Source organism: Tripterygium wilfordii, chromosome 13 (genome assembly GCF_013401445.1).
Source record: "Tripterygium wilfordii isolate XIE 37 chromosome 13, ASM1340144v1, whole genome shotgun sequence".
In the NCBI taxonomy this organism is placed as follows: domain Eukaryota; kingdom Viridiplantae; phylum Streptophyta; class Magnoliopsida; order Celastrales; family Celastraceae; genus Tripterygium; species Tripterygium wilfordii.
Window position 1 is genome coordinate 16,905,894 of NC_052244.1, and position 25,270 is coordinate 16,931,163.

Here is a 25,270-nt window from a genome sequence, read left to right on the forward strand (position 1 = left end):
TAATTGAAAATGCATTGCTATCAAATATATAAGAGCAAGGAGAGGAGATAGAATGCATTAATATTTAATTTGTGATGGATGCTGATGGCCTATATATAGCTATATATAGCTACCAAAATTCAATGAATTCGTGCTATGTAGTTGTCACTTAATTTCTAAAAAAAGAAAGAGGCATCAAATGATTCAAATCAAATAGTAATTCTACAAATTTCAACCCCCTTCTATTTCCTGAAAATTAATCAATGATAGTTACTGTTTTTTTGTAGAAATACAAAAGAAAAAGGGAGAAATAATGTATCTGCCGGGTGGTGTACATGCATGTGAAAATAGATTTATTGCTCTAAAAAGAGAAATCTAAAAGTTGAGCTCCTAATTAATATTCTTCTTCCTACATATACTCCGGCCCTTAAAGGGGACTCGAGCCTCAAACCAAACCCAAACACAAGAGAGACGCTCCATTGCTTTGACACCTAATTATGTATACATTTCTAATTACCACAAAAATATTGCTTAGCTACCCTTAAATATATTATAGATTTAATTAATTTATTACAGAATTTATGCCTAAACTACTCTTGTTGATGTTTGTGGCACATATTTTTCTTAATTGTATAATCTTCTCTGATCAATATAATCTCTGAGATATTTCTCCAGAAATTACTAATTATGCATGTGTTAAGACCTTAATTTATCCCTCATCATATTAGTATAACCCAACCGAGTGACATATGAACAAATGTTCAATTCATCAAACACATTTAATCAACGCGTTTTCTAGGTCTAAGAACCAATGACAACATTCAAGAAGCTAGAACAAAGTCACGCATGGTTTTTGGTCCAAAACATACAATATTGGTTTGTAGTATTCGAAAGGATTTTCTAAAAGTGTGTGCATATATACTTAAAATTAATATAACCAAATATTTCCATATTATAAACTTCATAGTCTTTGGTGCAAGACGCGCGAGACGGAGGGTTTAAGGCATACTCAAGGAATAAATGATGCCCTATCCGATCCACTTGGGAAACTTGTTCAAAATTAGAAGCTGGCTAATTTATTAAACAAATTAAGACCATAATCAACTCTGATATGGACTTAAACAAGTTGTTGTTATGGACTAATTAAGATATTTACCTACTAATTAATCATTTCTCTAGAAGTTTCCATACCCAATGAATTGAATATCATTAAAAGATCGAAAAGAATTGCTTGGAGGGGGATAAAATTTAGACTTAATGAGATTTCTCTCTTCTCATGCCATCAAAATATCTTCCACATTCTTCTTTTTATTCTTCTCTAGCTAGCTGAAGCGTCTTTGACCCAAAAACATATATTTAAATGTTTGTTCCTCTTAATTTATTTTATCTTATCGTATTGTTTTGACGACCTTGTAGATTGTTCGAACGGGAGACCTGCGGTGAAAATTGCAAACAGTTTTCAACGCAACCGTCTGATATATTAATAAAAACTTATATTTATTAATTAAGAATAAACTTAATTTAAAGGATATATATATATCAGGAATTCTCCTATGTGGACAAGTTTGTGGACCAAAATCCAACGGTTGTAATCAATCACAACATAAATGGGGGCCACACATTTATTATGGGACCCACCACATCTATGGTTGAAAAACAAGTCCACAAACTTGGTCCACACTTTTGGTCCACATAAGAGAATTTCTGATATATATATATATATATATATGTCTCCGTGTTCCCTCCCTCATTGTCTTTCCCAATTTTATAATAAAGTATACGTGACTCTGTTGGTTTCTAACTCTACACACTAGATGGCTTAATTAACGACTAAATAAATAATTAAGCAATTGGCTAACTAATAATTAATTAAAGAGAACACATGCACTTATTTGCTTTTGGACATATATATACAACTAGAAGCGTGTTGTTGGACCACTAACTAGGCATAAAAAGATTTCCACACGATGGTAATTAATTAAGCTTACTTAGTTTAATGATGTTTGATTTGATTGTTCAAAATCAAAACTTTCACAGTCCGAGTTCACACTGTATATCTTGCTTGTCCAACCCAAAATTAAGGAGAAGATCGGGTACGGCGAACACATGTCAGTTTGGTACTCCTATTCATTATCAGGACCAATATTGTCCAAACACATTCAAGATATTGTTCATCCAAGCCAACGAACCAACATAGATTTGTTCTTTATAGATCATCCTAATGATACTTAGGCTCATAAAATGGATCTGCAACGTAAGAGAAGCTGAGTTTTGTTTATAAAACACTCGGCTGAGTTATTGCCAGTTGATTGATGTGATATTTTTAGTTTGACACTCCCCACACTTGTGGGATGAGATATGCCAGACCCAACTAGTTGGACGGCTTTACTTCGATAATTGATACTATGTTGAAATTCTCATATCAAACACATTGAAGATATTGTCGATCCGCTCTAGACAACTTGTCATCACGCATTTGTTATTCATGGTCATCGTCATTAGTACTTAGGTCCATAAAATACTATTTCAATGTGAGAGGAGTTGAGTTTTGCTTATAAACTACTCGACAAGGTTATGCCAGACTGATGTGAAATTTTTAGTCTTCAAAATCTCATTCTCTTTCTTGTTTTTTTTATCTTATAATTACATCAACTTTAGACCACTTTGGGTAGGTGACCTTTGAAGAGGGAAATGGGGGTCTAGCTTTTATTTATTTTTTATATAACAACGTTTGATGTTGTCATTTGTTCTCACACCCAATTAAGGATTATTACCAAAAATAAAACATGTGTTGTCCAATCCAAATAAGGTCTTACGTGATCTCGTACATAGTACATGCACCATTTCCTCTACTTTCCAAAGGATTAATAGGGGAAGATCACAATACTACGACTTAAGATACGAGGAGATCTTGTAGTTAACCGTCCATATATATATGTATGTATAGATGCGTGGATTATAATTATGTTTTGATGTGGGAAATTGACTATCACAATAGTGATGATGAATTCATGCCACATATGCATATATATCCATCACCAGATGCCCAGTAATACGACATTTGTTGGGAGCCTGAGGGGACCAGGGATCCAATTCCTGCCTTAGTTTTCCAATCTTTTTATCTACAATGACATCCCTGAAAACCCAACTAATTTAATCATGATCATATATAATTCACTAGACAAAATTAATAATTAACTGCAAAATGAGAATTTAAATTGTAAGTATATACATGGATCACGGGCCAACACAAATTCGTTCTTAATTATGTGCTGTCGCGAACAGTAGTTAGATCCATGAAAACAAGTAAGAGATTTAATTTTGTTTATAAATCATTCCGATGTGAGATTTTTAGTATTGATTATAATAATAGGATATGGAAGTTTGATTTTGTTGGTACGTATAATGGATATTTAACTACAATGAAATGAAGATGAATTAGTTGTGAAATTGAAAAGTAGATGGTAGGTGGTCCAGATTCATTGGCATGACCTCAAGTCCACCCTTGTATAAGGACCTGTTCCACGCGTACGCTTAATTCCTGAATTTTAATTACTTGGAATTATTTGGTGATATGATTTGAGTGCAATTGGGTCATGTAACTATTTGATGAGACGTGGGGATCACTTGTCTATTTTTCTAAACAAAGTAGTTAATTATATATATATATATATATATATATCAGGAATTCTCTTATGTGGACCAAAAGTGTGGACCAAGTTTGTGGACTAAAATCCAATGGTTGTAATCAATCACAACATAAGTGGGGGCCACACATTTATTATGGGACCCATCACATCTATGGTTGAAAAACAAGTCCACAAACTTGGTCCACATTTTTGGTCCACACTTTTGGTCCACAAACTTGGTCCACACTTTTGGTCCACATAGGAGAATTTCTATATATATATAGAAATTCTCCTATGTGGACCAAGTTTGTGGACCAAAATCCAATGGTTGTAATCAATCACAACATAAGTGGGGGTCACACATTTATTATGGGACCCATCACATCTACGGTTGAAAAACAAGTCCACAAATTTGGTCCACACTTTTGGTCCACATAGGAGAATGTCTATATATATATATATATATATGGTTCCATCATGCATCCATATATATGCCTGGCCCGGAAGTCTGTATAAAGATTAAAAAAGGTCAGATCAGCAGATAAAAACAGAATTGATAGATTATTACATTTCGAGAATCTAAGTTGTCTTTCAGTCCAAAAGACATGGTCAATTTTCACCTTTTAGACAAATATATATACATACATGGCGATTCCTCAAGAATTTGACGCGATCATGCACCAAACACAATTTATCTTCCTCTTCTGCCTAGTTTATTTCAAAAGGCACAACTATATATGTATGCAATTATTACTTCGATCAAACAATCGGTTAATCAAAGTTTAGTTTCTTGGACTCAAACTTACCTTTACAGTGTTAAGTTTGGTGGTATTGTACAAATTATCCAGTGACAATGTGGTTAAGTCTATTATTTTACATCGTCCCCGAGAGACTAAATATAATAGGTCAAACTTCAAAACTAGTAACAAACAACTTTCTTGGACTCAAACTAGTATAAGTTGGTGTTGAGTATGGAAAGACAAAATTGTGCGGCCAGTATGGACTGGACTGATACAAAGCGTGGACATTTGAATGTGTGTGTATATATATATATTCACATAAATAAATAAATAATTGTGTTTTTATGAGAAGTATTATTGGAGTTATATATAGGCAGTTCATTCCCATAAATATTAGTTGCACATGAAGCACGTGAAAACTGAAAATATTAAAAAAGAAAAAAAGAAACTCTTGATTGCTAAGAAAGCTTGGTAGCTAGTATGCATGCATCACAAATTAAACAAGGCTAGTGGTTGAGAAGATAGATAAATAAACGAGTTAAGAGTGAGTGAGATGTGAGCGGACCTTTTGAACTCATAAACTCCCGACTTAACAAAGTAGTTAATTATATATATATGTAGAAAAGCAAACCCAAGCTAGCTGCTTCATTAAATTATTAATCTGCAATCACAATGTGGATGTTAGAAGCTTTTAATTTGCATGCTTTGATAGTGGTATGGTCGAAACGATATTCCCAAATTAAAACCCATGCACCCTTGGGCCTCGTGGATGAAATGGAGGAGTCAGTCAGCTTAATTATAATATTAATCAATATATATATGGCCTGCTATTATATTATTTGTACTTAAAAATAGATCTTAATTCCATGTTTTAATACATCTATCATTCTATATGTTTTTGTGTTGTCCCTTCTAAACCAGAAGTGATAGGAATCCCAGTAAAAAAAATCTCAATCATTCTAGTAGTGGATGTGTCACTCTCTAGTTCAATCACAAGGTTTTGTGGGTCACTCTCTGGTTCAATCACAAGGTTTTGTGGGTCCGTGCACTTACATAAATCAAGGGACAAAATCCACTATTGAAATAACTGAGGTGTTTTTTTACTGAGATCTCTAATATTTTTGCTTCTAAATCTTGAATTGAATTGAATTGAATGAAACTTAAATATATTTCAAGTCACTGAGTCGCTGTATATTTATAAGGCCCAATTAGAAACACCCACTAAACTGACTAAAGTCGCAGGACTCAGGAGCCCATTTGTTTAAGCATGGGCCAAAGACTTTATATCAAGCTGAATACATGGTGGTGGGCTAGATTTTGGAAACCCAAGCGGTTGACCAATTAGGATGGGCCTGAAATCAAAATGTGTGATTTCATAGCCTGAACTGAAATAGATCGATTACTTTTTATTTCTTGGGCCTATACTACAGATTCTGTTTACTCCAATGGGCCTATGCTCACTTGCGTTCCAGACTTCTCCACGGCTTATTTCGTAATAAGGACATTAAGGAAACATTTATCAAATCGGCCAAAACGATTCGTTTTGGAGAAGCGAGAAGGGTATTTAAGGACATCCATTTCCTCCTGACCTGATTTATGTAAAGTCAAGGCCGAGCAGGAGAGGAGACGTTGCTCTTTTCCAGTAACGACATCGCATTCTCAGACTCCGTAAGAAAGCGAGAGAAAGCGCAAGCCTAAATTCCTCCTACCCAATCCTCTAATTCTTTGTTTTCTCTTTAATTCTTCAGTATTACATCTTCTCCACAAAGAAACAAACAAAAAGGCTTTTTCGTGCTCAATTTTGTTTTCCCTTTTTTTTTTTGAGTAGGTTTTAGGTTAACTTTTCTCTTCAACTCTCAATCATTGGGTTGTAAATCGGTGTTTCCCGTGTTTAACGATTTAGAGGGTGATTTAGTCGAGTCAGACTCAGGAGGAATGTTCTTCTCTGGCGATCCGTCGACTCGAAAGCGAGTTGATTTAGGGGGTCGGAGCACAAAAGAGAGGGATAGGCAGAAACTTCTGGAGCAAACCAGGTTAGAGCGGAACCGGCGACTCTGGTTGCGCCAGCAGAACAGTGCAGCTCTTAAAATTCAGGTTAGTTTTTGATAATTTTTCTGGTTCTTTCGTGCTTCGATATTGGATTATATTTGAACGGTTTGTTTTACGTCAGATGATTCTTTTTGCAACAAATTTTGTTTCTTCACGCCTAGTCTTAATGCCACATGTTGAAAGTCCTTTGTCTTTTGCGTTTGTTTCGCTGTGGAATAAATGGCTACATGAGTAATGCTATGGACATGCTCGAGAGTAGCTGGGGGTTTTCCCAACCTTTCTTTTATTTTCGTAGAATAGTGCTTTTCGTGTAAGTTGGAATCTACCGTATCTGTATGTAGTGAATTCTGAAGCATGAAAAGTTTTCTACTGTTTCATGTACTTAGGAAGAGATTGAATACAAGAACATGTTGTTGGCTTTCATATTAGGTTCAATATGATTATGTTTGGTCCACATTTATAAAACAAAAACGAATACAAGGAACAGTCTGTTGGTTTTCAGACGTAGGTTCAATATGACTTTGTTTGGTCCACATTTATAAACTGTAGCTCACATTTTATGATTTCAGGTCATGGCTGGCAATTAAACCTGCACGTGTCAAATAAAATTTGAGAAAATAGTGCAGCAAGATACACAAGGAATTAATTATAGTGACTAGATATTTTTTGTGTACTACTTTGTTCTTACTACTTTATGCTGGAAAGGCATGTGATTGGAAGTGGATTTGCAATATGATTTAGAATTTTTGAGTGAAAAATAATTTTAATAGAGGGCTTCCCCAAGTGGACGGAGATGATAGCTTATGTGTCCGTCAAAGTCATCGCATGCAGTTTTTGATTGGGATGCTGGATTTGTTGTGGTGTTGAGAACAGAGAAGTCCATGTGTCGAAGGTGGTTACTGGTTTGATGGCTGATACTGGACAAATGGGTTGGGTTGCCATATTGGTAGTGGTGACTGACTAAGATATGGCAGATATTGCCATTGTGGGAAAGTATTTTGGTGGTCATTGTAAGGCCCTTTTTTGCAGATCTTATTTGTCAGTCACAAGCTGTTGTTGGTTGTGGTTTTATACTGTCAAAAGGAGGTGGACAATTATGACTCTCTATAGACTGGCTGTAGGTAGAAAAACTTCATGGAGGATATATCAAAGAAGACATAGACGGAGGTGAGAAGAAAAGCTATGATGTCTATGGGATTAGTTGAGTGACTTTGTAGCTTCGAATGGGAATGATGGTGAAGGAAAGTTTATATAATGGATTATCACTAATTTCTCACGATCATTTAGCTGCCCGCCAGCCCCCCAATATTGTTTGAGATAAATGCTTTGATGATGATAATGATGATGTATTTAGAAAATGAAAGTCAATTTGAATTATGGTAGCTGACAGATTCAAGTTGGATTATCATTATTGTAGCACAATATGACTTTTTTTGTGCATTATTAATAAGCTTATTTCTTTTCCAGAAGTCATAATGAATCTATTACTTGAAGCTTCTAATTAGTACTAATGGTGGCCATCATAAACTTTGTTGCTGACTTATCAATACAAAATGTGTTTCTTCTGATGGTCTTAAGTTTAGGGTGTACGTACACATCATCATCTGAGTGAGTGAAATATTCCAATTAAAAGTATGCCAGTGTATTTCTTGCAAATTGTTGACTAAATACTAGCTACAGAAATGCTTCAGAGGTAGGAAGGCAGTGCTAGCTGAAAAAGCAAAAGTGCGAGATCAGTTTCGCATAACGTATGGGGAGAACTGCCAACGTGTAGACAGGTAGAAAATATAATCGTCATAATTTGAACATAAAATGATATATATTTTATTGTCATTTTTTGTATTTAATATTGTTAATGCCCTTCCCCGATGATTCAGAATGAATTTATTAAGCCTGGTGTATTTTTGTTGTGCCTTCAGGCATTGTTTTGGTCCGGATTCAGAGTTTCTTCGGCAGCTGTTATTTTTCTTTGATGCACAAAACGTTGGTGATGTTTCTGTCCTTGTGGAAACATGCAGATTACTTCAGCATTTTGTTAGAGATGCAGGTATTTTTCATTCGAAGCTCTCCTTATTATTGTCATAGTTTCGATATTATTGTGCATAATTACTTCCTAAAGAAGCATTTCCCAAAACTAATTATGTTACGATTTTCTGTTGCAAGGATGTTGCTTTAAGGAGTAACATGTTGGGGAATTATATTATGCTATTTCATTTTCTCATTGATTGTCTGTGCTATTTTCGGTTATGTTGCCTTTTGAAGTAGTAATTTACAGTACATGTACGAAGAGTTTAGTCAGAGCTCTCATGAAGTTTTTCTTTTACTATTGATGGTGGTCCAAACTTTTGAAGTGGCTTAGAAAGGTGTTGTGAAATTTAATATCACATAAAACTATCTGCTTGGTGAGACATGCTATTGATATTTGTATATTCTTTTTAAGAATTAGTTCAACAGAGAATGATAACAGTGGGATATTCTAGATGTTTTTCACTTGAGACACTTTTTGATGGTGTAGTGAAAACATAGATGCTATGAGCCAAAAGTTCTATTATTGTAACATAGTTGGATAAATATTCTATTTCTAAAATCTCCGGTATCAAACAAAATCGGGAAAGATGGTCAAGAATGATAATTACGAATAAAGTACAAGCTTGTGTGTCATGTGTTTAGCATGTCATTATATTTTCTTTGATAGGGACACTCTATCTGGTGTATGCTCACGAGGTTGTAGTTGTTTTGACAAGTGTCAAATGTGTACTCAAGTAATATGTGAAGTAGAAAATACATGAAAATGAAGTTTCATGGCATTCATCCTGGTAATTCTATGTCTCTGCATAGGTCTTTTGCTTTCTATAAACGAATGCAAGTTTTTTTGATTCTGGAAGTTTCATTTTCCCACCCATCATTTGATAACATAACTCTCTCTCTCTCTTTTTTTTTATTCTGCTTGTCATCGGTTTTGTTGCTAATAGTGTTGGCTAGTTTACTAATGCTTTCTTATTCATTCAACAGGGGATGTTGTGAGCCTCTTTGCTGGAGCAGATTATTTGTATAATCATTCTTTGGTGGACTACAGAGTGAGGCGATTTGTATATATCTGTGTCCAGGCAGTATATCATAAAAGGTTGTGTCCATGAAAACTTTTCTTTACGATTTTATTAGATACCAGCTCTTCTAAATATGGGGAATTGAATACTGAAGCTTTGTGCATGTGTCTCAATGTCACAATAAAATGATTTTGTATAACAGAAAGTTGGGAACCTCATGCTGCCTTTTGTATCTCTGGCAAGTTATGCTTTCTAATACTGAGGCCGTTCAAGCTATTATTACCATTGAGCTTGTGAACCTATCAACAATTCAAGTTCAGTGAATGCATACTAAGAATTATACCAAAGTACGGTTTAGTTGGTTGTAATCGTATATTAGGCAGTTGTTTTTGTATGGGGCCAACCCTATGTTTTTGTCCGACTTTGCTTTGTTGGGCTTTTTTTTTTGGAATACAAAATGAATTTTATTAAGGAGCACCAAGGGGATACTACCCAAAGAACAGTCACAACACTGATAAATTAATACAATCTACTGATAAATTAATACAATCTATCATTGGTGAATTTTTGACTGCTATTTTATAGATTTATACTGGCAATGAAAATTGAAAGCATGTTCCTATTTGACGGTTACTCTCAAGTTTGCTGTTATAATGATTCGTCTGGCCCCTTTCCCCTTGGTGATTGCCCCTATCATTCAATCATTCATTGAACTGTGAAATAGATGAGTTTTACTGGGCTTTTGCTGTATTATCGTTAACATTTTTGCTTGAGCATCTAATATTACCATTCATACAGTTTTTCCAAGTTTTTAGGTCAAGAAATTTCCCCCATCTACTATTGTGGAGGAAAATAAAGGACATGGAAGTCGTAAGGAATGGTATGGATGGGAAATCATTATGGAAATCTGTAGTCCTTTGTTTGAAGGCATGGTGAGGACTCTGCCACTCAACCAATGGGTAGTCTTTGTGGTAGATTGCAGTCATAGCAAAGATTTGAGTGATAGAAAAAACCTCTATGGTGGACTCCTAGGAGTCTTGACGACTAAGAATCCATGTAGTGAGCCATAAATACTTGAGACTAAGGCTTGTTAGCCGTAAATTTGTTATGATATCTGATAATCCTCATTTTTTGTCTCATAAGTTGATAATCCTCTCTCTCTCTCTCTTTGAGTTGTTAACTACTGATGTGCAGGAAGTGCTTAATTAGTATTTCATTGTGAACAGAAATCGGTTGAAGCTTCAATTATTTATGGAACCTGAGGATTCTAACAAGTCATCGACTGTCTTGCTAGAAGCTGTGATTTTGTTAATAGATCCAAAACTCCCCTGGGTTTGTAAGATAATTGGGTATCTATTGCAGAGAAATGCATTCGCTTTGTTTCGGGAGATTGTTCTTACAGAGAAGGTATGTGTCCTATTCCTGCTAGTTTTGTCTCCCCTTTTATCATAACTAGATGTTGATATCTTATAATATGTACAATAAAAGAGGCATTTCCTGCTGTTTTTCAAGTATCTATATTGTAAAACACAAAGAAATTTCTTTCACATGTTGCTACTCGTCTTGGCATCTCAGGAATGATGCTGATTATCCTCTTTGATGTAATCTGACTCACTGAGTTGAAAATTCTATGATGGCTGACTAGACTTATCAACATCACAATCATTTCATTTTTTTGATGTGACAGTTTGCTGTACTCTGTGTGGAAGTTAAAGGATGGTGAACACAGAGAAGTGTTGTTTGTGCTTTCTGTTCTATAATTATCAGTATTTATATTATTGTATAGTTTCTGTTTTATCTCAATTCTACTAGCCGTCTAAGGCTAAAAAAACCTTTTTTAACTTTTTAATTTTTGGTGGGCTGGGGGGAAGCGAGATGTAACAAGTGCAAGGCGCTGATCTAAAACAGTAAAACGCTGCTTCACAAGGAAATCAATATGTTTGTGTAAAAGTGTAAATATTAATATATTGAATTTTCTACATAGATAACTTTGAGACACAAAATATAACCTTATTTTGCTGCCAAAAGGGCTGGAGATGCGGTTTGACTATGGCGAAATTGGTGGCAGGGGCGGATGCACCTTGACACTAAGGGGGGCAATTGCCCCCATTAGTTTTTTGAAAAATGCCCTTATAGTACCAAGATTTTCTACTTTGCCCCCCTTAGTTTTTTTGAAAAATACCCTTGTAGTACTAAGATTTTCTACTTTGCCCCCTTATTTCTTAAAAAACTATCCTATATGCTATCCATTTTTAATCTTGCTACCTTTAAAAAATACCTTTCCAAATCTATTCCATTAAACTTTTTTTTTTTATTCCAAAGTCATTAAACTTACCTTTAGAACTATAAGGCCAAAATCAAAATCTACTTTGACCTTTTTTGCAAAATATCCAAAGTATGAAGGTTCAGACCCACTCAATTTTGTTCCCTTAAAACTACAACGTCAAAGCCTAACCCTACTTTTTTCTCTCTACAAAGTACACAATCAGGCAAATTATATCACAGTTGGAAATTATTATATCAAGAAAGTCTAATAACTATTATATGACTGAGAGCTTGATTCGTTTAGTGTTAAACTCTTCATATTTCCACGACGACTACAGAACAAGCATTTTCACCTATGTTTCTTTGTAAATAGTCCCAAAAAAAATTCGGGGGCAGCGAACCCCCGCAAGATTTTTTGCCCCCCTTTGTCTAAAATCCTGGTTCCGCCCCTAATTGTTGGTATAGCCAGTAGTAATTGAAGGAGCAATTTGAATTCGCTATAAATTATTCTTGATCATTGAAGTAAAGTATAGCTGCCAATAAGTGGTGACATCTAACTTGCTTTTGGTTTCCATATAAGAAAAGTTGGTCAGATTGGTACTCGTTTTATTTTGGGTTTCTTATGAATCTGTTTCCTTATGATTCTAAAGTGTTTTTTTTGGGTGCATATTACAGATACGATCACTTATTATTCACATTCTTTTGTTTCGTGAAGACACCTTTTTCTTGTTCCTTGAACCTATTTTTAATGATGTGTGCAGGAAAATGTAAAACCTTTAATTTCCTTTGGGAAAATATCTTCTTCACTGGAGCGTGTGCTTGTGCTCATAATCTCTCATGTTGGTCGGACGCCTTGCCTTTGTCAAAATATTGATCCATGTTGGAGTTTCCCGTCCCAGATTCTAACAATTCCTTTCCTGTGGCAGATTTTCCCCCATCTAAAAGAGGTTTGTTTCCTTGTCTTAGTGATTTTTTGTTCTGGATAAGATTACTCATTGATTTACGCAATGATGTCATAAACTGACCAGAGGCGAAGGTCCTTTTGTTTTGGACTTTCTCTGCTTATCTTTATTGATTTGTAGTCATTAATTAGTGTTATGCTGATTATCTGTGCGGTGCACAATGTTCTATCGTTGCAAATTGGTCATGGAAGTGTTGTGTGTCATATAATTTGACTGATTTTTCCGTCCAGGTTTTTGGAACTCGGGAGCTGAGCCAGCATTACATTCATCGGATGGCATTCCCCGTACAAAGTAATGCTAATTTATTGCCTGATGATGTTTCAGCAGAGTATCCTGGTTATGCTTGCCTTCTTGGAAATATATTAGAAACTGCGGTAGTTGCTTTATCTCAGCCTGACTGCTCTTTTGAAATGGTAAGTACTTGATGGAAATTATAGGATAGTTCTGTAACTGTTATATTCAAAGCAGTTAAAAATCTTTGCTTTTCTTTCCCTCTCTTTCTTTTTCTCTTGGAGGGGAGGGGGTTTGGGTAGTTATGCAATTGTTTGTAGCTACACAGCAGAGGCCAGCTATTAGCCACCAAATGACTGTATTGGAGATTTGGAGTCCTTCATAATAAGAATTTTTTTATTTATATTGGTGATTGATTGCGTTATGCATACCTTGTTATTGATACATGATTCTGTAAGTCAGTGTTGATTGAGAGAATATCAGAATACTTGTCTAACTGTGTGCACCCCCACACACATATTAACATATATTTTTCTGTGAAATGTTAACCTGGAGAGCTCTTCTTGTGCCATTTCATTGGGAATAAGTCTTTCTATGGAAATATATTATTTTGGTATGCTAGATTGTATTGTCTGAAATGCATCTCTTGTTATGGGCTTGGTATTGCCTAATGTTGCTTGTTAGCTTCAGCATATTAGAAATTATCCGACTGTCTCTGCGATGACAATTATATTTTGGGTTTGGCGTTGCACATAAAAGGAATGACCTTTGTTATTCCGTTCATGTTAGTTCCATTAATCAGTTGATGAAGGGAACTATGGGTAGGATGGATTTAACTATAGTAACTTTCCTGCTTGCCCTCCTCTTGGTGTTATAGGGATACAAAAGATTTAACAATAAAATTGTTGACTTTTTTATTTTCAGAAGTTTGGAGAGGTTGATTGGTATATTTACTAATTATTAGCCATATTAAATTTATTCAAGCTAAACACTCTACCTTCAAAGTGATTTTTATTCTAGTGCAACCCTTAGGTCTTAAATTGATTTTAGTTGGTCTTCCACTCTTCCTTTTGAATTCGAATTGGGATGTGTATGATTTCTCATTAAGTTGTATATGCTTTTACTTCTTTCATTTACCCAGACATTTATATGAAACCTTGCGTGAGGTCCACTCACTGAGTTTCCATTTAGTTTATGTATGCTTCCATTCATAGGGGAAAGGGAAGCTGTAGAAACAAATGTAGAAACAAATAATGCTGAGGTTGAAGCTGGAGGTCTGTAATCAAACACTTGCGATGCAGCCAGTTTTTAGATACTTGTACAGGGAAAAGCTTCTGGAGTAGGATTCTTTTGTTATATTCCTTCTCCTCATACACATGACTAAATGAAATATATTGTTTTTGCTTTCTTGTTTCACCATAGATTTTGGTACAAAATGATGATGGTGGTGGTAATGCTTACTTTGTCTGATGTTTTGTGCACCTATTTATGTGGAGATTTTGCTTTTGTACATAATTTTTTTTATATAAATTTCTGTACTGAGGTTTCTAGTTTGTTTGTTTGTCTAATTCCATTGACTTGTTTTGCATAATTTCTAATTTCATTAAGTTTTGAAATTACTGATCAAACGATTTTGGTTTTTAATTTTTGTTCTTTACTTTGTGCAGGCCATAGATCTTGCAGCTGTTATAACATTCTTGCTGGAGGCACTTCCTCCTCTAAAGCTGTCTAATAGAGAAAATAAAGAAAGTATGTCTTTCTTATTATATTCTGAATCGTAAATCTAGTTTTTCCCACTCCTTGCACTGTTCATGTGGAGGAACTCAAGGTGGAATTTTATATTGTTTATTTTTACTCCGCGTCTGCTTATTCTTGGTGCAAACCCTTTAGATTTTGTACTACTAGTAAGAAGAAGCAGGCAAGAATAAGTAATGGCAGCTGCCAAACTCAAGATCGATGTGTTTGGATATACTAAGTGTATATTTACTTCTGTGTTTATATGTGTACACCACTACACCTTCTAAACTGATATCTTTGTAACCAAATTCATCTTATGTGTAAAGATTCAAAGATGATATGACCATAATCTAATGCTATCCTCAACTCTGTGTCTTTATATATGTGACTAATTATGATAAAAGGAAAAAAGATTTAAGGTTAAATGTAGATTCAGAACAGCAATTTACATATTTCACAATATAGAAACAAAGATGATTCCAAAATTTAGGAGTAGATCTTACATTGTTATCTTATATTGAAGTCATTGCTTTGTGAGTGTCTTCTTTGGGTGGGTTTTTGGGGGGGGGGGGGCTATGTATGCAGAACATACTTATAACCAGTAGTATTACTTGTTTGTGACGCATGTGTAATTCTTGGAGGTCAGATTCCATGGTAGGTGAGGATGATGTACCTGGCAGTGATGAAGGTATTGAAATAGCTCTGAATAGGGATTTGGAACAGCAGATAACCACTGCTATTGATTCACGATTTCTTCTTCAATTGGTAATTTATCTTTACTCTTGACATTAGCCTTTCAGTTGATGCTTTTATACTTGTAATTTATTAGAACTTATGCTTTCAAAGTAGTCTTTACCTTAAAATATAAGCGAAATGACTTGGAGTTTTGTCCTTTTGCTGTAGACAACTGTGCTATTTCGAGGATGTTCACCTGGTTCGCATGGTGAAGCACCAGAATCTAAAGAGGTGGCAGCAATTGGTGCTGCCTGTGCTTTTCTGCACGTTACTTTCAATTCGTTACCTCTTGAGAGAATCATGACCGTACTCGCTTATAGAACTGAATTTATTCCTGTGCTTTGGAGTTTTATGAAGCGGTGTCATGAGAATCAAAAGTGGCCGTCCTTGCCTGAGCGGTTCTCTTATCTCTTAGGAGATGCACCTGGTTGTCTACTACCTCTGGCTGCTTTCTGTCCTGTATACAAGTCAGTATGCTTCTATATATTTTGGTGGATGTGAATTCGTTACTTGACTGTTGATTACCGTTTATTTGTCAGTCTTGTTTTTGTACTTCATCCTTCATCTTGAGGCACAGCTGGTATGGACTACCTGAACTCTTTTTGTGGTTGCCCAGGCACATGCTTATGATTGTTGATAATGAGGAGTTCTATGAACGAGAAAAGCCATTATCATTGACAGACATCAGATGCCTGATTGTTATTCTGAGACAGGTAAGGAATTTTGTAAGAACATGTACTCCAATAGTCCAATAAGCTGGGTAACTTTAAAGTTTTTGATAGGTTAGCCCTCAAATTCTGTGGTTTTTTGGATGATATCGAATCTTTATAATCATGAGGGTCATCTGTGAGATGGAACCATCTTGTTGTTTGTAGCTTCAGTTTGCCAAAAATATGTCAAATGTGATTTCCATTAGCATGTGGCCATGATGAAGTGGATAGGGACAGTTTGATCTGTGGCATGCAAATCTGACTGGCAATATGAGAGAGTACTTTAAATTGATATTGCCGAGTAACGTGCACTTGCTTTCTTCTGCAGGCATTGTGGCAGCTCTTGTGGGTGAATCCTATGTCACACCCTTCTTCGGTGAAATCTGTCACCAACACCCCTGTAATTAAGGGCCATCATGTTGAGTCCATTGAACAAAGGGTTAGTACTGTAGCAGCTGAGCTCCTCTCACAGGTATATGCAATCTCAGTTTGTTGAATTTGGATGCTCTTGTACAACGATTTCTTACCTTCATTGGTATTATACGACTTTGTGTTTCTTTGGAGCTTTAGTAGCCTTTAATCTGTATGACGATGCTAAGAAATCTGCTTTGATTTCACCATGTTTGTTTTGCATATGAAATACTGTGCTCTTCACTGCCATTATGATTTTTCATTTGTTCTAGTTGCAAGATTGGAACAATAGAAGACAGTTTACACCTCCTGGCGACTTCCACGCTGATGGCGTGAGTGAGTTTTTCATGTCTCAGGTAATAATAACATTTCTCATGCTTGGTTTCATGTATTCTGCTTGTTCTAAATAGTATTTCACTTCTGCAGGCAGTAATAGAAGGAACCAAAGCAAATGATATACTGAAGCGGGCTCCTTTCTTGGTACCTTTTACGAGCAGGGTTAAAATATTCACTGTAAGGGATTGATTGGCTACAAATTTGTATTCTTTTTTTAGTTAAACTATTTGACTATGACAAGTATGTTGACTGTGAATTTGTTGACAATCTCACCTGTATGTTTTATGGATGTGATTCTGTTTACCAGTCACAATTAGCTGCAGCCAGGCAAAGGAATGGGTCTCAAAGCGTTTTCACAAGAAATCGGTTTCGTATACGACGGGATCACATTCTGGAAGATGCCTACAATCAAATGAGTGCCTTATCTGAAGAGGATCTCCGAGGAGCGGTAATGTCTTTGTTTTTGCTCCTCATGAATGGTTCTAAGCCATTTGATGACGGTAATTGATTTTATTTTCCAGCCTTAGAATATTCTTTTTTATGCTGTTACTTGCAGATTCGTGTTACGTTTGTCAATGAGTTTGGTGTTGAGGAGGCTGGTATTGATGGTGGTGGAATCTTCAAGGATTTTATGGAGAATATTACTAGAGCAGCCTTTGATGTGCAGTATGGATTGTTTAAGGTTGGAAATCCGCATTCTGTTTATTTATATTTTTCTCAAAATCTGTATGCATGCATAAATATGCAAGACATAACCGCAGACACATGCAAATATGCAGAGGCATTATTTGTATTAATACACAAGCAAATACAAAGAACTGACAAGCATCCATGATGGAATGAGGGTGTACGACATAAACTCACTCACACACGTAGAAATGTTACATTTGGATATAGTATAGATCCTAGCAGTGGCAATGTGGCATCAAATACTTAATACTTAATTTATGGAATAATAACAGTTGCTCAAGACTTGGCTAGCTGCTGTGAGGTTAAGCTTTTAAGTCATTCTGTTTGTTTGTAGGTTGTCAGGCTTGGGCCCATGTTAGCTTTATGTTGTGTTCTGTTGACCTAGAGTAAAAAGATATAAATAATAGGCTCTCTCTCAATAAATTAGAGTTTCTCATCTCTAAACTCTCCTCTCCTTTCAACTCTCTCTTATTCTCAAACAACACATTCCATAGATTATGTTGGAAATTATTCTGTGCTATAATCATTGTGAAGTTTCTTGGATGTCTACGGACTTTCAACCGTTCCCCATTGACATATTTCGTTTTTTCTTCCTCATCTCTCAACTCCATCAGATGCAATTTGAAGTCTGGACACTTAAGCCATTTGCTTTTCATGTCAACATTACTGACTGATACCATGTAGGGCTCTCTTGGCGAAACACTAAAGTTATTTCCATGTGTCTAGAGAAATGTTCGTAGAATTTTACTCTGTCTAGTTTTATTTTTGTAGATATCAGGCCTTCCAGTCTTAATGGTGTTTTAGCTTTAAATCTCTTGATTTTTTCCTATTTTTTATAATTATTTTAACTGCGTGGCTTTGGATTGACAAGATTTTTACAGCTTTTGACAGCCTGTATGTGGTTTTGCTGTATCATATGCTTCTCTTGTGTCTGCTGATTTGTTTAGTTGTATATTTGTCTAAGTGTATTAATAATTGTTTATTGGCTTTGCATGCTACTGCAGGAAACATCCGATCACCTGCTTTTCCCTAATCCTGGGTCAGGAATGATCCATGAACAACATCTCCAATTTTTTCATTTTCTTGGAACACTTCTTGGAAAGGTGTGGGGTGTTCTGTTTAATTACCTTTTTTTGGATATATTTTTTACTTTACAACTATTTGCCGCTTCATATAATATGCCTGCTAGATCTATTCCACCTTGCATATTATAGATTAGCTCTTTCCAAGGCTTAGGGTATTTCCCGATTATGCAATTGAAAATTTTCTGTAGTAGAGACAACACCCAAGAACCTAGTAATATCACCAGCACCTTCGAACCTCATTCCTTAACATTTTGGTGTTGGCTTTTAGCATATAGGAAAAAAGTCATTTGGATTCATGTTTGTAGGGTTTTGGCAAAGTTTTATTGTGGTTGCTATTAAGTAACGACTAAAAATTTATTAGATGCAGTAAAATTTGCTTTCAACCCCATGAAGCAGCCCACTTCTCTTGGTTACGTGCCTCTTTCTTACTGTGCCACATCTATCACTTATTAGCATGTCATTGCTAAGAAGATTTGGACATCCCCCACGTCAATAGGCTAACCATGTATCTATGCATGCAACGTTGAAAATAAATGAAGGAAATTAAATCTGAGATCATATCACGTGTTGAGCAATTCCATGTAATACTTAAAACTGAACTCTGTTTGTTGGACTTATGCCCATGTCCTTGTTGTAATGGCACATGCATACTGTTTCTTTGACTCGACATATCAATAATTTTCTCTTTGTTTTTATTCAATTCATTGAGATTTTGGATAATAGTACAGGAGTATTCATGTCTTTTGAATAGTTTCGTTCTGGTGATTGTTGAAATTCAAGGGCCTTTGTGTTGATTTATCGAGGAGATGATATCTTTTTTGTTGATATGCAACAAGAATTTTAGTTTGCAAATTTGACAATACCCATGTTATTTTTAATCTTTGTGGTCTAATTCCTATATACTTTTAAAAGTGGTAGTAATCTTTTGAGCAGTAGGTAGCCAACTTGTAGTCTTCTTTTATTTTTCTTTTGTCCACCTTTTCGTTTACCTCCTTCCGATTTTTTCAGATGTTTGTGCGAACTCATGTCACCATCTTTCCCTTATTGTTTGTGAGGATTACTTGTGCATATCATATAATTATCAGTTAACGTAGTTTCGATTTTTTTCACATAATCACTTCTTATTCCAGAATTATCATGTAATTGACCTGCATGCTATTTTGAATTTATGTCATGAATCATGGTGATTCTTTGTCGCAGGAAATGACGTTTTCTTCCTTTTTGCAGGCCATGTTTGAAGGGATTCTTATTGATATACCTTTTGCAACTTTCTTCTTGAGCAAATTAAAGCAAAAGTATGTTGAAAAGTCTTTCCCCTCTCTTAATCCAGAAGTTATTTATTTTCGAAATATGTTCAAGTTTGTTATTTGTGAGCTATTATCCACCATACTGATGCACTTAAGCTTTTAATTTTGATGGTGATGATATTATCATTTTGTCACACTAATAGGCTTTTTTCTTTTCTCATTGGCCAACCAGGTACAACTATTTGAATGATTTGCCTTCATTGGACCCAGAATTATATCGCCACCTCATTTTCTTAAAGGTACTGCCTCATCCCTTTTGCGTTTGTTCTTATATCTTTCATAAGCTAATTCTAAATGGTACAAATTTCTATGATATTGGAGATAGTATCATAGGATATGTAGTGCTCAAAATAACGGAACTGGTTGCTTTTTGGATTTTATTTTGAGTATACTTTCTTAACAGTCAAAAGAGAACTAGAAGAGACAGGGTAAAGGGTTTCTTCTTTGTTTGCTCGCAAACAGGCCTAGACCAATACTCTACAAAGGCTAGGCTGTATGAGAATTGAGAGACCCAGATGGTTAATTCTGTTTGTATGAGAAGTCTTGATGTTCACATTTACAAATTATATCTTTTTCTAGAGCCTTTTATCCATTCTTCCATAATGTGCTTTCATTTTTCTGTCTGTCCCTTATTTTTTTCCATTAAAAGTTGTAGAAATATTGCTTTCTATATCATCCCTCATTAATCAAGGTATTCATGAAAATATTAGTATTATTGATCCCATTAAGGGATGAGTAATGTTTTGCTCCATAGGTAGTAGAATTAGTTGCCTATTATCTTCATCTTGTTTCTTTGATTTTCAGCACTATAAAGGTGATCTTTCAGAGTTGGAGCTTTACTTTGTTATTGTAAATAATGAATATGGAGAACAAATAGAAGAAGAGCTGCTTCCAGGTGGAAGAAACATACGCGTCACGAATGAGAATGTCATCACATTTATCCATCTTGTTTCCAATCATCGTTTGAATTTTCAGGTATTGGAGCTTTTTTAGTTCATTAAAGTTACTTGTCAGATAGGCTATGCATGTTATTATTATTATTTTTTTTGGGCAAGGCTATGCCCATAATGGTAATTGACATCAGGTGATTATCTTACTTTCAGATACGTCAACAAAGTTCTCATTTCTTAAGAGGCTTTCAGCAACTTATACAGAAAGTTTGGATTGATATGTTTAATGAGCATGAGCTTCAGGTAACATAATTTGTCTCATTTTTGTTGTGTCATACTTACTTTGCTGGTAACAGTAGATCTAAAGTAGTTGGATATGAGTATTTTGTGTCTTTTTCATTAGAAAATTAGTGGCCGGGAGAACTGTTAAGCATCTCATATTAAACTGATCTTAATCTGGCTGAGCTTGTAAGGCTCCAGCTGATACGTCTCAAGTACAATTATGCCCATGGCAATATGAACTTGTGCCGAATTCTCTCGTTGCATATAGCCTCAAGAAGATTGTTACTAGAGCATCAAAAGCTTTAAAGTAGAACAAAAGCTTTCAACAAGAACTGAAACTGAGAATTCCGTATTGTCAAAGTTTCTCATGTTCCTTTCCTTCCATAAGCACCAAAGAATAGCCATAGGAACTAGCTGCAGATTCTTCTCTTTTATGTTAATGTTGGGACAGATTATTCCACGCCATAAGCAGATAAGCTCAGCCTTTCATTGTTGTGAACTCTAAACTCTTTGATCGTTGACCCCTTGACAAATATAATGAGCTCTGTTTTGTTAGAATTGGAGCATACGGCATACCCTTTTCTTTTATATTGTAAGCAAATGGTTTCTGTCATTCTTCCTTATAGAACCTGCTCTTCTTTTGGGAGGTCAATATGTTTTTTGGTGAACGATATCAGCATGAGTCAACCATTGCTTGAGCAAATTTAAGTTTTCTTGGAGAATGATAGGTTGTTTGTTGGGCATGTCACCGTTACCTCTTTTTGATGTCCAGATTGGTTGAGAAATTGAATCTGAACTCATCATCAGATTGCTTAGTAATGTCTCATATATGGATTCGTGTAGTCGAACCCAACATGTTGATGATGATGATGATGATGATGATGATGTGTTTAGTGTTATATTTCTGTTCATCTCAGCAACTTCTCTCTCCCAGATATAATTTTGTAACTCATGTCCTAATCGCTAAGAGTGTATTTTGTGGATATGATTATCATGTGCCTGCTGAATAAGACCAATTTGCGCCATTTCTTTGAAAGGAAGTTTGAGTTTTAGCTGCAACACTATCAACTATCTGCTTACATGATTATGTCAATTGACTAACTCTACTGTTGTTTGTTACATTTTATGTGCATGGACGATTTTTCTATGTTATTATTGTTCAGTGTTATTGCTGGGGAAACCTATTACTATTTCTTTACTCCCTTCCATTGTCTCTTTATTTTCAACTGGTTTGGAGCCTAATATTGACCTTTGGTTAACTGCTATTCATAAACAGCTTCTGATATCGGGTTCGCTCGATAGCTTAGATGTTGATGACCTTCGAATAAATACCAACTATGCGGGTGGTTATCATGCTGTAAGTTCTTATTTCCTCAGTTGTCTCTCTATATGCAAGTATGTAATTTGTTCTTGTCTCTAGATGTTGATCTCTACATATCAATTATGCTTACTAGTTCAATCTTGCTTCGAATTCTCATAGTCTTTAGGTCATTTTGTTCTTCTTGATACAGCTTTCATTGAATTCCTTTCTTTCTTTTTTTTTTCAAATTACACACATATTTTGAATTCTTCTCTTTAGTACATGGAAGAAATTGCTTGTGTTGCCCTGAAGGGTTCTTTGATGTTAGAGTATATTTTATATTTTTGTTGTCCTTCCATTTGTTGAATTGAATACATTCAAATGGGAAATACTAAAATGAGAAGAGGCAGGTGAAAATAGATGTGGATGAAGGTGAGAAAAAGGAATGGACTCTATAGGGTTGGTGGAGGGCATGGTTTTAAACCGAAACCAAAACGAATGATGAAGGAGAATCCCCCAAACTGAGTTTTAGGATGGATTCATGTGATATGACTGAACCCAAAGTGTTTAGGAATCGAGCTTTTCATTCTGATCGTGATTTCTATTTTGAAGAGATGTTATTGTGCATTACCTTGAGGGGAATGAGTTGTACCACTTGACTTCCAAATGGGAGGACTGCTGATTCTGAATGCATTCTTGCTTCCAATTCCTTAGTTTTTCATTCTCATGTCGGAATAATGAAATTTGCTTTAATAGGTAGGAAATGATGACCCTCAAGACGGATAGTTTTCTCTTAATTAGATAGCAACAAGATGATTTTTTTTGTCCTTGCAAATAGCAAACTTCTTATTTTATCTTCGTTGTTGTTGTTATAGTTGTTTTTTAACCATGATTGTTATTATAAGTAATTGTTTGTTGCTACTTTAACAGGCACACTATGTCATTGAGATGTTCTGGGAAGTGGTCAAAGGGTTTTCATTGGAAAATCAAAAGAAATTTTTGAAGTGAGTCATGTAACTTTAAGTTTGTACTTCGAATTTGTAACAGTCCCTTGGCCTCTAATGATGGCATGTGGATGTATATTCTAGGTTTGTGACCGGGTGCTCTCGAGGGCCACTACTTGGATTTAAATACCTCGAGCCTTTATTCTGCATACAAAGGTACTATTGGAAGAGATGAGCAGACACTCTTGTTAATCTTCAGCCAAATTAACTAAGAAACATTGATTTACCAAATTTTTATGTTTACATATTGAATGAGTTGGAAATTGTGCTATTTGACTCGTTACAGGGCTGGTGGTAGTGCTTCTGAAGAGATTCTTGATCGATTGCCAACATCTGCTACTTGTATGAATCTTCTAAAGCTTCCTCCATATAGAAGGTCAGACTCTGCTCATTGTTCAGTATGGAACTTGTTTAGAGTTTCTATTCTCTCCCAAATATTCTGTCTATTTTACTAGGAGATAAAAACGAAAATTCTGAGCATCAGATGGCTATATATTTTAATTTCTTATAAACATTTGTATCCAAAAAGACAGTTTCATATAAGAATTAGTACATTTTGGTCTTGCAGTTTTTAGACAGCATATTTTGGCAAAGTGCTAAACAAATTTTCAATGTCATATTGAATCTTGTGGATTAGTGCACTCTAATGCTCTAGTATTTGATAACTACACCTAGTACAACTATACAAGTTGTGAATCTGGAAGAACAAGAAATCAGAGACGACGTCTTTTTTAAAATTTCATAGAAGGGGGTTCGGGAAGGTGTCTGATTTGATTTTGATAACAGCCATGTCCAAGTATCTCAATAGGTTATTTTTTTAAAAAAAACCTTCACATATGTCCAATTCGTTTCCCAGTGCGTAAAATTGACATTGTCTTTTTGCTGACACTATCCCTCTTCCCTGATACAGCAAAGATCAATTGGAAACAAAATTGCTGTATGCTATCAATGCGGATGCTGGTTTTGATTTGAGCTGACAATCGGATGTACTTTATGATTGCGCCAAAAATCATAGTATATGACAACTGGAAGCTTCATTATTTCCACAACGGCACCATTTCCTGGATTTCATGGAAGCCATATTAATACATGCTTCTGCTAATGGGTCCATAAGGGATTATAAAGGGTGTGGAAGGACGACTAGAGAGGATGCTATACCATAGTGCATGCCCACAAGCTTCAAGAAGCCAGTCGATTTGTAGATTCTGGACCTCTTGCAAGTAGAGGCCAAAAGCCATCTATTGTTAAAACTAAAATGTGTGGTAAACAATTCTGTAAATTAGAAGGGTATATGATTGTTACGTAGGTTCCTTTCGAAAAGGTTTGCAACTGTCTGCTTTTGAATCAATTTGTACTTATTATTTGTAAATGAGGTAATGATGAATTTACTGGGGGTAAGTAGTGGTACCCAACTTCTACTCTTAAATATTTGTTAAAAGCATCTAGTGTTCCTTCCTGCAAAAAGCATCTAGTGCAAAAAGGGTGAAGGAAAAGAGATTCTCATGCTCCTTCCTAGCTTGATTTTCTTGTCTTGCTTTGATTCTCAAAACATTGATCATTGGGTACATATGATATTCATTCAGTTTTGACCTGATTTCTAGTAAATGCCTTTATGGGCGAATCTTCACGATCCACCTCTGATTAAGGATTGGCCAAAAAACATTGGCCCACGGCCTTCTGATTGTGGATTGGGACATGATATCGTCAGCCCACTGGCCTCCTCACAATCCATCACCTCCGACTGTGGAACCTAGAAGAACGGCGACGAAAATGGTTTCCCTTGTGTCCGCCTGCACCGCTTTGTGTTTTATGAGATTATTGATTAGCAGTGTTCTTCTCATTCTTGTAGCCGCAAAAACTGCCATGAACTTGTTTAGCCAC

The 25,270-nt window shown here is 35.5% G+C and overlaps 1 protein-coding gene across 1 annotated transcript; it reads left to right on the forward strand.

Moving 5' to 3' along the window:
* The first annotated feature begins 5,957 nt into the window (after window positions 1-5,957).
* LOC120012052 (E3 ubiquitin-protein ligase UPL6) lies at window positions 5,958-24,896 on the forward strand. Its single transcript, XM_038863291.1, has 26 exons — window positions 5,958-6,442; window positions 8,078-8,175; window positions 8,317-8,444; window positions 9,410-9,521; window positions 10,671-10,851; window positions 12,471-12,656; window positions 12,902-13,084; window positions 14,570-14,651; window positions 15,286-15,404; window positions 15,543-15,841; window positions 15,991-16,087; window positions 16,413-16,556; window positions 16,768-16,851; window positions 16,922-17,008; window positions 17,139-17,279; window positions 17,388-17,513; window positions 18,526-18,624; window positions 19,834-19,901; window positions 20,086-20,152; window positions 20,718-20,888; window positions 21,017-21,106; window positions 22,362-22,442; window positions 23,316-23,389; window positions 23,474-23,545; window positions 23,676-23,765; window positions 24,300-24,896. The coding sequence occupies exons 1-26, from the start codon at window positions 6,284-6,286 to the stop codon at window positions 24,364-24,366; spliced, it is 3,105 nt and encodes a 1,034-aa protein (XP_038719219.1). The 5' UTR covers window positions 5,958-6,283; the 3' UTR covers window positions 24,367-24,896.
* Window positions 24,897-25,270: the final 374 nt, after the last annotated feature.